We start from the raw sequence: 14,515 nt of genomic DNA on the forward strand, positions 1-14,515 counted from the left end.
TGCAACTCATGTGATCACCAGGAGCAACTAACTGGTTTATTTTAATTTTTGTTTTAGAGGCTTGTTCCAAGTGCTATGTGAGGGAACATGGCTGAAGACAGCTGGGGAAGTCTTCACGGAGAAGATGCCATTCAGAGGTCTTAAGAGATTTCACTGAGTACACAGGGAGAGCAGAGACTATGAAAAGGCATCAAGATGTGGGTGTACATGCATGGCAGAAGTGTTGAAAGGGTTCCATTAGGAGGGCTTTGAGCTTACAGGTGTGACTCCATAGCTGGGGCTCCCAAGGCATGGGGCATATGAGGACAGGTTACGAGTCCTTTCATCTGTCCCCTCCACTGATCCCTATGGGTGCCATGGCCTGTGTCTTTCCCTTGCTCCAGATGGTCCAGCAACCCAGGCTGCTGAAAGTATACAAGAAGTGGCTTTTTCCAGTCTCCTGCAGTTTCTTCTTCCTGCTCTCAGTGGTCATGACTGGCTGTTTCCTGTGGCAGTATCATCTCCCTAAGCTGAAAGCTAGTAAGTTTCTGCTCCTGGTTTTTTACTTGCCACTGCTTACCCAAGAAGTAGGAGAGGTCCGTAAGGTATAGATTCTGAAGCTCTGACCCCATCCTGGTTGTAAGTGTGCAGTACAGTCATGTGGTCTCTCCGTGCCTCAATGCCCTTGTGCTTGAAATGAGAATTTTAACATTAAAAGGTTTCCTTAAGCTGTCCAGCCTTGGAGTAAAATTCAGGGTCACAATAAAAATGCAAACAGTGCCTCTTTAGTTTAGCCATCAGCTTCCATGGTAATATCTTCATGCTCAACCTCCCTTCAAAAACTTCCTACCGCATATACCCTGTTATCCAGTATCCTCAGAGGAACGTGTCAGAGGTATCCATGGAGAACACCTGTCTCTTTATAGAGTGTCTCTTTCTTGGATGGGGCCCTAGTGATGCAATGATTAAGCACCTTGCTGCTAAATGAAAGTTTGGTAGTTCAAGTCCACCAAACAATGCTGTAGGAGAAATCCCTGGAAATTTGCTTCCATAAAGATTACAGCTGCAAAAGTCCTATGGGGCAGTTCTACTCTATCACATGGGGTTGTAACGAATTGACATCAATTCCACTATATTAACAATTTCCTGCACTGCTTAAAACCCTTCAAGAAGCCACATGGCTAGGATGTCTACTAAGCCCTCTGTTGCAATGGAACCAGTGAGACTGTCAATGGTCTGCAGTCCTGGGCAAAACTCGCCGGTTCATTATTATAGTCAACATCAGAGTCCCCTCTGCTGAAGTAGGGACAGTACCTCTCTTCAACATCCTATGTTACAGATGCCTCAGTATTCACCAAGGTGTGCTGGGCTCCAAAAATCACACAGATAACTTGAAGAAAGGGTTTCTTTTCTTTTCTTGCCAGCTCTCTCCTCTCCCTTTCCAACTATTTCTTTCTAGGGTAAATTCCTTTATCAGTGGCTTGTTGATGCTTCAAGTAGATAGACTGCAGGGGGGCAGGGTAGGCTGGCATATCCTATAAGCTTATGTTTCTCAAACTACTAAACCACCAACACATAGCTGACTGGTATTATCGTGTTGTTATGGGCTGTCAAGTCAGCTACAACTCACAGTGATCCTATGAGCAAGAGGTCTGGAACTTGCCCTCACCTGCGCCATCATCCTCACAATCTCTAACCTGTCATTGTGTCAATCCATCTTGTCAAGGGCCTTCCTCTATTTCACCGACCCTTCACTTCTTTTTTTTTTTTTTTAGCACGATGTCTTTTTCCAAGAACAGGGTCCTTCTGAGAGTATGCCCAAAGTGTGTGAGATGAAGTTTCACCATCCCTGTATCTAAGGATCATGATGGTTGTGCTTCTCTGGGACATATTTGTTTGTTCTTTTGGCAGTCCATGTGATAGAGTCAGTATTCTTCTCTAATGCCACAATTCAAAAGCATAGATTCTTCTTTGGTCTTCCTTATTCATTGTCCAACTTTCAGATGCAGAGGAAACAACTGGAAATACTTGGATCAGGCACACTTTAGAAATGGTTGTGTACTGTCAAGCCTGAACTGATTCATAGCTGACCCTCCTCCCCTCTGGTTTTCAGAGGCAGTGAATCACACTGGAAGAAACTTTCCATCTTTATCCTGTGAAGAAGCTGATGGATTTGAACTACATGCCTTTGGGTTGACAGCATAGCTCCTTACCAACGAGGCTACAAAAGCTGTTTAGTAATGAGTGTTGCCATTGGGTTGTATATGATCCATAGCAACCCTATGAACAATGGATCTGAACCCTGCCCTATCCTGTGCCATCCTCATCATCTCTGCCACAGTTGAGCTCATTGTTACACTCACTATGTCAATCCATCTTTTTAAAATTTATATTTTATTTGATTGTTTTCACAAAGATGAAAGATTTTTTTTAATAAAGGGAAAAAACCCTCCAGATTACTTTTACAAAGATGTTGTTGTTAGGTACTGTCTAATCATAGATAACTCATAGCCACCCTATGAACGAAAGGCCTGAGCACTGTTCATTCATAGAGTTTCTGGAGGCAAGCTATCATGGAAGAGGATGCCATTCCTGCTTCCAAGTTTGTTTTAATCAGGAAGCTCCCAAAGGGGGAGCTCTGGTGGCCTAGTGGCAAGAAGCCGCACTGCAATCCCAGAGGAACACGGTTCGAATCCACCAGATGCTCTGCCGGAGAAGGAGGCGCAATATCCTCCTGTACCAGTCAGATCTGATTTGACGGTACACGCACACAAAATAATAAAAAAAAAAAAAAAAAAAAAAAAAAAAAAAAAGGAAGCTCCAGCCAACATGGTCCGCCATGGGTACCCATTACCACATTCGGCACATCAGTGTCACAGTGTTCAGCATCACAGCAACCACAAGTTACCTCTGTACAGCAATGCACAGAGTAGTGCTTTACCACCATTACTTGCACACAAAGACATTAGTGGTTAAAAAATAAAGAAAAAGAAAAACAAAACAGAAATACCAAATATTGGGTAGTTGATTCTGACTCATTGCAATTCTCTATTAGGATTCCAAGGTGAAAAGATATCTGTTTTTCTTCTGCATAGCAACTGGGGGCCTCAAACTGTTGACCTTTGGATTAGCAGCCTAATACTGAACCTATTATGCTGCCAGGGCTCCTTATTATTTACTTGCACAAAAAATATTATACTTTAATTTGTATATTTATTTGTGCATTTGCTTATTTAATAATGCTTTGTCCCACTAGACTTAAAGGCAGTGATCATTATTAAAACAAATATTTAAGAATAATGGTGCAAAAAAAATTAATGGTGCATTTTGAAAATGTCAAATTGTATATATAACTGAATATTAGGACACTCAGGAAATGACAGGTAAATAAATTTGATAAGCAGGTAAGTACCAAATTATGAAGGACTTGTTTATACATTTGTGGGGAACTCTGGTGACCTAGCTGTATGTCAGTCCATCTTGTGGTTCTTCCCTCCTTCACTGATCCTACACTTTCCCATGATTGATGTCCTTTTCCAAGAACTGGCCCTTCCTAAAGTGTATGAGATGAAGTATCACCATACTTCCCTCTAAGGAGTAAACTGACGGCACCCTCTCCTAGACATATTTGCTTGTTCTCTTGACAGTCCATAGGATATTTAATATTCTTCTTCAGCACTACAAATCAAAGGCACTGCTTGTTCTGCCAACTTTATTCGCTGTCCAACTCTCACATACATAGCAAGTAACTAGAAAGATCCTGGCTTGGATCAGGCACACTGACATCTTTGCTCTTCAGCACTTTGGAGAGGTCTCTGACTATATAGACTTTCTTAATGTGACACTTTTTTTCATTTCCTGAATGATTGTTGACAAGACTTCTTCCAATCCTGATGCCACATTTTTCTTCAGCTTTTTGAATGATCTGCTCAGTATACATATTGATGAGGCATGGAGAAAGGATACAGTCCTGACACACACCTTTTTGATTTTAAATCATGCAGCGTTCTCTTGCTCTGTTTGGACAACAGCTTCTTGGTCTAGGTACAGATTTCATACGAGCACAATTAAGTGTTCTGAGATTCCCATTCTTCTCAGTATTTGCCATAATTTGCCAGGTCTACACAGTCAAATGTCTTTGCATACTGAATAAAACCTCTCATCTCTTCTATTTTTGAACCATGCAGTATTCGCTTGTGCTGTTTGAATAACTGCTTTTTGATCTATGTACAGGTCCTGCACGAGCACAATGAAGTGTTCTGACATTCTCATTCTTAACAATATTATCCACAATTTCTTATGACCCACATAGTTGAATGCCTTTGCATATTGAATAAAATACAGGCATTCTTCCTGGTATTCTGTTTTCAGACAGAACAATGCTCTTAGCATGCTCCATCATCACAGCTAGCCGTCATCCACATCATCTTCTAAATTCGGCTTGAATTTCTGGAATTTCCCTGTTCATGCACCTGATCCAGTAATTTAAAAAAATTCTCTTTAGCAAAGTTTTATTTGTGTGCGATATAAAAGATATTGTTTTATACCATCTGTGCTCTGTTGGATCATCTTTCTTTGGAATGGGCACAAATATCAATCTCTTCTAGTCAACTGGCCAGATAGCTATCTTCTAACTTTTCCAGCAGAGACGTGTTAGCACATCCAATGCTGCATCTGTTGGCTAAAATAGCTTAGCTGGTACCCGGTCAATTTCTGGAGCCTTGATTCTCACCAATGCCTTCAGTGCATCTTTGATGTCTTCCTTCAATACTATTGGTTCTGAATCATCAGTGCATATTAAAATGGTTGAGCATCACCCAATTCTTTTGGTACAGTGGCTCTATGTATTCCTTCTACCTTCTTTAGAAATTCTTTGCATAATCCAATATGTAATATGTTTAAAAGTTACCTAAAGAATCCTTTGGTATTGCAACTCATGGCCTGAAAATCTTCAGTTCTTTCAGCTTGGTAAATGCTGATTGTGCTCTTCTCTCTTGATTTTTAACTTCAGATCTTTGCACATTTTATTATAATAACTGTCTTCATGAGCTGCCCGTTGAAATATTATTATTATTATTTTATTTTTTTTGTGTGCATGTATGGTCAAATTGGATCTGACTGGTACAGGAAAAGACTGCCCCTCCTTCTCCAGCAGAGCAACTGGAGTACTCAAACTGCATACCTTTGGGATTGCAGTGCAGCTTCTTGCCACTAGGCCACCAGAGCTCCCCTTTGAAACCTTTCGTTCAATTCTATTATTTCATAATTTCTTCCTTTCACTGTAGGCTTCTTTATGTTCTACAGCAAGTTTCTGAGTCTCTTCTAACATCCACTTTTGTCTTTTCTTTCTAATGATCTTTTGCTTTCATCATGTATGATGTCCTTGGTGTCATTTTACAACTTATCTGGAGTTTTTGTTATGGGTTTATTTTTTTCTGCCATTAATGTTCAATGCATGAAATCTATCCTGAAATGGTCTCTGAGTTCACTTGGGATATACTCCAGGTCATAGTTTGACTCTCATGGACTTGTTTTCATTTTCTTCAATTTTAAGCTAAACTCACATATGTACAATTCATGGTGTAGTCTACAGTTGGTTCCTGGCCTTGCTCTGATGTAAGACATTAAACTTCCCCACAGATGTAATAAAATTGATTCCTTTGTTCTGGCAAAGTCTACATGTATAATGGAAGCAGCAGTGGGATCCACTTCTGAAATAGCTTGCCGCAGAAACTCTATGAACTTGGAGAAACAGTGAAAGTTATACAAGTGGTCAAGACTTTTGTTCATCGGGTTGTTATGAGTCATCTAGGACTCGATGGCACTAAATAACAACAATGAGAGAGCTCTGTTGGCCTAGTAACTAGAAAGTGATGCTACCAAGCCAAAGGGCCTGGTTTTAATTGTTTTTGTCAAACATTCTTTTAAGTGGTGTGTCCATTTGCTGTACAGAGGTGACTCATGGCTGCTGTGATGCTAAACACTGTGACACCATGTATAACAACATGTATAATGGCTTTTGTTTTTTAGAAAAGTTATTTATAATGAAGTCATTGGCTATACAAATGATATTTTATTATATCCTGCCTCATTTCTATTACCAAGGTCATATTTTCAAATGACCAGTTCGTGTTTCCAATTACCAATTATCATTAATGAATATTGATTACATGTTTGATCAATTTCAAACTACAGAAGTTGGTTGTTATTGTTAAGTCGTAGATGACCCATAGTGACCCTATGAATGAAAGATATGAACACTGTTGTATAACTATTATCATTTCTCTAAATTTATAGAGTTTCTAGAGGCAAGCTATTTTGGAAGAGGATGCCACTCCTGCTTCCAAGCTTGTTTTAATCTGGGAGTTCCACCAAACACTGTCCTCCATGGGTAACTATTATCACATGTGGCATATTGATGTCACAGTGTTTAGCATCACAGCAACCATGAGTTACCTACAGCAAATTGACCAGTGTTATACCACTTAGAAAAATGTTTGACCAAAACCAATTAAAGCCAGGCCCAGGGAACAACTACTTTTTTGAACATAAGGCCAAATCCAATCAGCTCACACCCAATTGTGCACAAAACAAAAAACAAGGAAATCTACACCCAAAAACCTCAATCAAAACAAGAAAGCACACCTTCCAGACAGCTCTATACATCTTCCCAAACTGGATACCAGCTGCAGAAGTTGGCAGAAATCCTCAATTTATTAATCTTTTACTGTAGTGGCTGGTATGTAAATTTGAATAATAGTTGTATGAACAAGTCTTTGTTATATGCATATGGATATTACATTATCAATAATAGTCTTGTACTTCAGCACCAACCTTGAATGTTCTCTTTTACAAAGAATGTGATACCATCTCTCTTCAATTGGTCATCCTAACATATGAAATCATGTAATTATCTGCCTCAAAATGATCAATAACAGTCCATTTTAGCTCACTAATGCCTGAGATTTCAATCCTTATGTGCTCTGTTTAATATTTTAAACTTCCAGTTTTCCTAGATTCAGACTTTGTGCATTCATAATTTTTACATTTGAGTATTAACAGGTAATGAACAGAACCCACCCCCAAATAGGAATATAGGGAGCAGTGGTGGCCTAGTGGCAAGAAGCTGCACTGCAATCCCGTAGGAGTGTGGTTCAAATACACCAGATGCTCCACTGGAGAAGGAGGGGTAATCTCCTTCTGTGCCAGTTGGATCTGACTTGACAGTACAGAACAAGAAAAAAAAATTAAGAACGCAAATAGGAATATAACCACAGGCATAGCAGCTCAGATTTTAAAAGATATATCTTAGGAGGACATAAGTCAAATAATGACAGTCATATTGTGAGGCCCGGTGTGGCCATGGATTTAGGAGAGGCACTATTCAACCTCCTGAACCATCCAAATACATAGAATAAGGGACAAGGGAGAGACACACAGACAGGTATGGCTAAGCCGACCCTCAAAAGCTGGCCCTTGTCAAATCTACTGACCACATGCAAGCTGGCAACTAGTTAGATGAGAGAAGGGAGCACAGAGACTACACAGTAGGGATTATGGCCTATCTGGCATCTTGAAGGCTAAGCAGTGGTGGCAATGGTGGTACTGTGCCTTCACCTTCCAGGCATACTCTGCCCTCTGCTCCTCAGTTTCTGCAGATAGTCTCTGTACTCTGACATCTCCCAGGTAAGGCCATTGCAGACCGAGGAAGACAGACCGAGGAAGTGGTTCTGGTCTTTGTTACCATCTCCCCCTTCTCCCCAGCTTGACTCCTAGACTTTTATCTGATCTCTGTCCGTCCTCCATTTAACATGCTTCTTCTAGGTTCCCTGGGGCCAGAAGTGACGTCTGCCCCTGTAAGGATGTGTCCTCAGCACCCTGAGCCTGTGCCCCTGGCCCACCCTCTCCCTGTGTTGAAGGAGGCCCTGGAGAAGGTCAGTGATGACCCAGGAGGGAACTGGGTATGTGGGGAATGAAGGGGGGAGCACTTTCTGTCACTGGGAGTGACTTTCATTCACACACTCACTCATTCAACTTATATTTTAAAGCAACTGCTCAGTGTTAGGCTCTGGGAATATGGTAGAAGAGGATCTTGTCCTGCCCTCAGAAATCTGTAGATTAGAAGTGAAGGGAGCTCTGGTGGCCTAATGTCAAGAAGCTGTGCTGCAATCCTGGAGGTGTGTGATTTGAATCCACCAGATGCTTTGCTGAAGAAAGAGGGACAATCTCATCCTGTACAAATCAGATCCAATTTGATGGTAAGCATACACAAAATAATAAAATAAAATTTAAAAAAGAGATTTCCTTAAAAAAAAGTGAAGGGGACAGTCAAGATGACAAATATTTATAGCACAGGAGATAGAGAAAGTGTAGGAGTTGAAGGGGGCAGAGGAACTGTACTTGAAGCCTGGGAAAACTGCAGAAGTAATCTGAGATGTGAACAATAGGAGGGATCTAGGTGATATAGGGAAGCGGGGAGGGAAGGTGTGCTCCAGGTAGAATAAAAGCAAAAAGCCCAGAGGCCTCAGGGAGTATGAGGCATGTACAGGGTATACCGAGACTCAGTCTGGTTGGAAGAGGTGGAGATGAGGAAAGGTGAGACAAGAGGAGGTGACCGAGCTGAGTCCCTTGCAGTATGATGCACACAATGCACATGGATAGTCATCACAACTTATGCCACTGAAGAATGCCATAACCCTTGAGGGAGGTGTCAGCCAGCGCAAGTCTGCACTGGTCAGATACCACTGACTGGGATAACTTACCTCAGGAGAGACACACACAAATGCCACACAATTGACATATGAAGAGTTGCTTGATGTGGAGGACATAGAACTATCATGAGTGAGACGGCAGACGGGGGAGAATGAATCTCACTATTCACTGCTGAGGGTGAACCACTGAGGAGAGATACAGCTCCTGTGTACAGATGCCTGAAAAGTTTTTATGAAGGAAAGCGAGCAGAAGGTGCCAGGTGGCTCCTAGGGGGTCATAGTAATAATGAAAAAGCAGTAATAACAACTGTAGCTGCCTTCTGCTGAGCACTAGTAGCTGTGCTAAGTCCTTTATGTGCATCAGTCTCTCCAACCACCACAGAAGAGGAGACTTACTAATCTGATCACGGAGGAGGCGAGTAAAAGGTTTGGAGAGGTGGAGTGGAAATGACAGGCAATCAGAGCTCAGGTCAGGGCCTGTAAAAACCACTTTGGGGTGGGGAGCAGATTGCCAGGCCTTTTCTCCTATGTAGTGGCTGGTGGGTTTGAACTGCCTTTTAGTTATTAGTGAAGCTCTTAATCATTATGCCACTGGAAATCTTTAGCTGTTGCTTTGATCACTATTGGTCATCCTTATAAATAATTAGACATTTTCAAAATAGTGAATTTCCAAACACTGGGGTTCAGATAGGACCTATTGGTGGCTTTCCTGGGAATTAAACAAGGGTTAGACTGGTTCAGTTGTTTTAACACGCTTCTTCCACTTTTTGCTTAGGAACTGTTTCTTCAAACAGAAATCTTACAATGAAACTTTATGTAGAAAACAGATGTAAAGGGAAATGCTATGATTCAATCTGGGGTGCAGGTCTGAGGGTCCTACTTCATGGGGCATGGTTTGCGAAGCCAAAGTCTGGAGACCCACTGGGCTCCCCTTGGAAGTTTGAGGAGGGGTGGAGGAGAATCAGGTAGCGCTGTGTGTATGGTGTGGTTGTGTGGTAGGGAGTGAGCCTATGTGCAGAATGACAAAATGCAAGGAGTATGGGTGGGTGAGGCCGGTCACAGCACCCACATTCTGAACTTCCTTCCCCTAAGGTGGATGGGATTCTGCGCCAGGCGATGTCTGCCCCAGGCATGGCTGCCATGTCTGCAGTTGTTATCCACAATGACACCGTGCTCTGGACGGGGAACTTTGGGAAGAAGAATGGCTCAGACCCAGCTTCTGGACCCCCAAATGAGTACACCATGTACCGGTCAGCTGGGCCCCTCTGGGATGCTGTGGAGGAGACGAGGGATGGAAGGAGGAAGTAGACTTAGCAGATATGGAAACTCAGGGAGAGAACCATAGCTGGGGGGCCCATGATGCCAGGGCTATTTATTGAATTCAACACAATCTTAAAAGATAAAGAGACTGAGGTCCAGGGAGGACCAATCATTACCCAACATGATTACCACAGGGGTAACAGGCCAGAAGGGACTCTTTTCTAGATAACCCTTTGCCCCAAATATCCCACATTAAACAACAGGCCCCATCATGTACTCCTGCCATAACAAGTTCCTGGGCCCTAGCCCCAAGGGCCCCTGCCAGTCAGCAGCAGTGGCAGAATCAGAGGCAGTGAAGCAGCTCAGGACATTCTGCTTCATGCTTAGATCTCCTCTTCTGGATGCTGCCTGCAGTGTCTTCAAAATTTTCAATACAACCTGCACATACTCCCTTCCAGAGATGCTAGCGGAATGTAGGATAGGGTGGGGGTGGTCAGAGGGAACTAGGAACTGGCATTAGAAGTACACTTACTCTACCCCAGGTACAAAGTCAATGCCACTTAGTAAGCATTTACTGATGACCAGATATGCTGCAAGCACTTTACACAACTTCATTTCCTCCTTTCTGCAAACTTTGAAACAGTTATCATTATTCCTGTATAGTTATTTTATAGATAACAAATTGGTAAGGTCTAGTATCTTGGCCACAGGGCTGCTGAGAGACACAAGAGTGATCCACACTCAGGTCTGTTCCAGAATGGGTAGTGTCTGATGAAAGACTTGGCACAGGGTAGGCGCTCAAGTGTTCAGCGCAACCTGAAGGCAGTTCTACAGGGGCTGAGTTCCTACCTGAGATGCTGGGTGAGGGTGGATTCTGGGCTTTCCTGGAACTCGAGGCAGAGAGAGGCACAGGATGGGAGGTGGTGCCTGCTGAAGACTCATTGGTTCTCGCTGTACAGGATCTCCAGCATCTCCAAGATCTTTCCAGTGCTCATGTTGTACCGCCTGTGGGAAGATGGAATTGTCTCCTCTTTAGATGACCCTCTGGAGCGGTATGCCAGTGCTTTCACCATTAAAAACCCACTGGGCATGGCATCAGCGTCCAAACAGCAGACCGTGATAGATGAGCTGGAAGAGGTTGGCCCAGTCCCAAGGCCTTCACCTGTGACCCTCCGAAGGATGGCCAGCCAGCTCTCAGGTGGGAGTCTCTGTTCTTATCCAGCCCTGTGTAAACCATTTCAGACGGGGGTTGGGGGGGGAGTGAGGAGCGGGTGCTCATCCAGCCAGGCCGAGCCCATTCCCAGACCTTCCTGAACTAACCACAATTTGCTCCTATGGGAGGTGAATGGTGGGTTAGAAGTAGAAAGATCTGAGACGGTAAAAGCAGAAGTGAATACTGGGAATTTAGATCTAGCAGGCAAATCAGCTAGGAGGTGATAATCAGGTTGACAGGTCAAGATCTGTTTAATAGATCAAGAGTAAATTAATATTAATAGACAATTCTACAATAAAGCCCTAACTATAAATAAAAAGAGCTCTGACAAATCAATATAAAGACCATCAACACAACAAGAAAAGGGCATTTTAGGGTAGACCCCATAAGATGAAATATAAATAGCTCTTAAAAAGATTTAAAAATATGAATAGATATAAAACCTTATTCACAATAAAATAAAACTGTCCCAAAAGATAATTAGTAAAATGTTTATGAGGATCAAAAAGGGGGAGGGTAGGAGCAGAGGAGTGAGGATGGGCAGGGGGAAATCATAGGGTCTCACAATTTGATGGGTGGAAGGAGGGATGGGCAAAGGAAATGGGGAAGATTTGATGGGGATCTGGAAAGACAGGGCATTGGTGGGCATAGTTCACTGTTGATTAATTTTATAAAATATAATGAATAGAAATGATTGTGTAAAACACAATGTGAATGAAGGATAGTGGAAAACATAATGTATACAAACTTTGTAAGCAACTCAATATAAAATAAAGATTTATTTTTAAATTGTTTTAAAATAAAACTTATCTCAAGATTCATTTCCCCCCTATCTGATAGGCAAAACTGAAAATGGGGAGCACAGAGTTGGAGAGACTAGGAAGAAATAGGCTCTCTTATACATTAGTGGTATAAGGAGCTCTGGGGCCTAGTGGTAAGAAGCTGAGCTGCAATGCCAAAGTCATGCGGTTTAAATCCACCAGCTGCTCTGTGGGAAAAGGATGGGCATTCTCCTCTTATGTGATGAAACTACCTCTGGAAACCCACTGGAGGGTCAGCTATGAGTCTGTTCCACCTCAACGGCACACAACAACAACAACAACATACATCGTTGATGCGAATTTACGTTTGTATTATATGTTTAGAGAGCAATAAGGAACATCTACTACATTTTCCAATCATTAGGGTCTGTTTGCAACGTTCCTTCTCCTTTGCGATTTCCAACATGAAGGATCAGCCTCCAGTGCCACATCTGCTAATCTAATCTAAGTGTGCTCTGTTGTACATAGGGTTTTAGAAGGCCTGTTATTTCAGAAGTGGATGGCCAATCCTTCTCCCTAGTCTGTCTTAATTTGGGTGCACAGCTTTAGAGCAATATTTGACAGATGAGCATTTTACCCAAAAGAGCTTATGAGAGTAGGCAGGTAGGTAGGATCAGGTATTGGTCTGGGAGCCCACCCCTTCGGCACATGTGTTTTGTTTCCACCCTCAATCTGCCGTGCTAGCACCTAGCTCAATTCCATCTCTTTGTTCCTCTGGCACCTCATGTCTCCCCCAGCTTAACATATCAGGCCTCCTACCCCCTCTCTGAACTCACTCAGCATTTCTTAAGTTGAAGGAACTGAAGAAAAAATTCAAGTCTTGAGTTGCAATACTTAAGGATGCTGTGGGCAGAATGCTGAATGATCCAGGAAACATTCAAAGATGATGGAAATAAGATTATGAAATGTACCACCACTCTGGAAGGTAATTTGGTGCTTCCTCAAAAAAGCTGAACACAGAAATTCCATATGACCCAGCAGTTCCACTGCTTGGAATATACCCTGAGAGGATAAGAACTGAGGCACAAGCGGAGACTTACACACCAATGTTCATAGCAGCGTTATTTACCATTGCAAGAACATGGAACCAGACCAAATGTCCAACCACAATCAAATGCATTGAAAAATTAGGGTACATTCACATGATGGATTACAACGCAGAATGCAGGAGCAGTGATTTTTTAAAAAATAATTTTAATGAACATTTACAGAGAATTTGGATTTCCATTCATTCATTGCTGCACTTCTCTACCAGCCCAGCAGGAGCAGTGATTTTATAACTTATTACCTAACTTGGGAGGGATTGGAGAACATTATGCTAAGTGAACTAATTCAGTCCCATAAGGAAGATCCAAGTGGGAGGAGGGTAGAAACAGAGGGTGAGGATGGGCCGAGGGGAGAGCATATTAATCAGAGGGTTGCACAATTTTATGGCAAGGGAAGGTGAAGGAAATGGGAAAGATCCAGTGTGAAAAACAATACATGAACTTTGCAAATAAACCAGTACAAAATAATAATAAATAAATAAGATGAAAGGAGTACACAGAGTCACAATACAAAAAAGAATTGGTTGACACAGGAAGAATTTCATGAAACAACATATGATCAAGAGTCTGTGGTGATGAAGAAGAAAGTTCAAGCTGCTTTACCAGTTGATATATTTCAACAAGCAGGTATTGCCCTGGATATACTCACCAAGTTTTATCAAAGATATCTGGAGGACAACCACCTGGCCAACTGACTGGAAGAGACCCATATTTGTTCCCATTCCAAAAAAAGGTGACCCAACAGAGTGTGGAAATTATCGAACAAGAACTGAAGTCCGAAAATCAAAAGGGCTGTACTTGCTTGGCATTTCTTAAGCTGAAGGAACTAAAGAACAAATTTAAGTCTCAAGTTATAATATTTAAGGATGCTATGGATCTTGGCTGAAAGCAGAGAATACCAGAGGAATGTATATCTGTGTTTCATTGACTATGCAAAGGTGTTTGACTGTGTGGATCATAACAAACTGTGGCTGGCTCTGAGAAGAATGGGAATCCCAGAACACTTGATGGTGCTAATGAGAAACCTATACTTGGACCAAGAGACAGTCATCAGAACAGAGCAAGGAAACACTGCATGGTTCAAAATTGGGAAGGGCGTACACCAGGGATGTGTCCTGTTTCTATACCTTTTCAACCTGTATGCAGAACAGATTATCCAGGAGGCTGGGCTCTATGAGGAGGATTGTGGGGTCAAGATTGGTGGAAGATCTACCAACAATCTGCAATATGCAGATGACACAACCCTGCTTGTGGAAAGTGAGGAGGACTTGAAGTGCTTGTGTCAGAAGGTCAAGGACTGTAGCCTCCAATATGGCTTGAGGCTCAATGTCAAGAAGACAAAGATTCTCACCACTGGCCAATTGGCAGCATCAGGTTGGATGGTGAAGAGACTGAGATTGTTCACAGCTTTAGTTTGCTTGGCTCCACAGTCAACACTCTTGGCACCAGTATCCAGGAAATGAAAAGATGTATTGTGATGGGAAA

General features: G+C 42.3%; 1 protein-coding gene across 1 annotated transcript in view; it reads left to right on the plus strand.

Moving 5' to 3' along the window:
* The first annotated feature begins 458 nt into the window (after nt 1-458).
* Nucleotides 459-14,515, plus strand: part of LACTBL1 (lactamase, beta-like 1) — a 27,668-nt gene continuing 13,611 nt past the window's right edge. Inside the window, exons 1-4 of the mRNA XM_006883543.1 lie at nt 459-519; nt 7,804-7,913; nt 9,783-9,940; nt 10,910-11,148. Of these exons, the coding sequence (XP_006883605.1) occupies nt 471-519; nt 7,804-7,913; nt 9,783-9,940; nt 10,910-11,148 (556 nt within the window). The 5' untranslated portion in view covers nt 459-470. The remainder of the gene's footprint in view (nt 520-7,803; nt 7,914-9,782; nt 9,941-10,909; nt 11,149-14,515) is intronic.

This window comes from Elephantulus edwardii, unplaced genomic scaffold (genome assembly GCF_000299155.1).
Source record: "Elephantulus edwardii isolate Elephantulus edwardi_28Jun2011 unplaced genomic scaffold, EleEdw1.0 scaffold00028, whole genome shotgun sequence".
Taxonomy (NCBI): domain Eukaryota; kingdom Metazoa; phylum Chordata; class Mammalia; order Macroscelidea; family Macroscelididae; genus Elephantulus; species Elephantulus edwardii.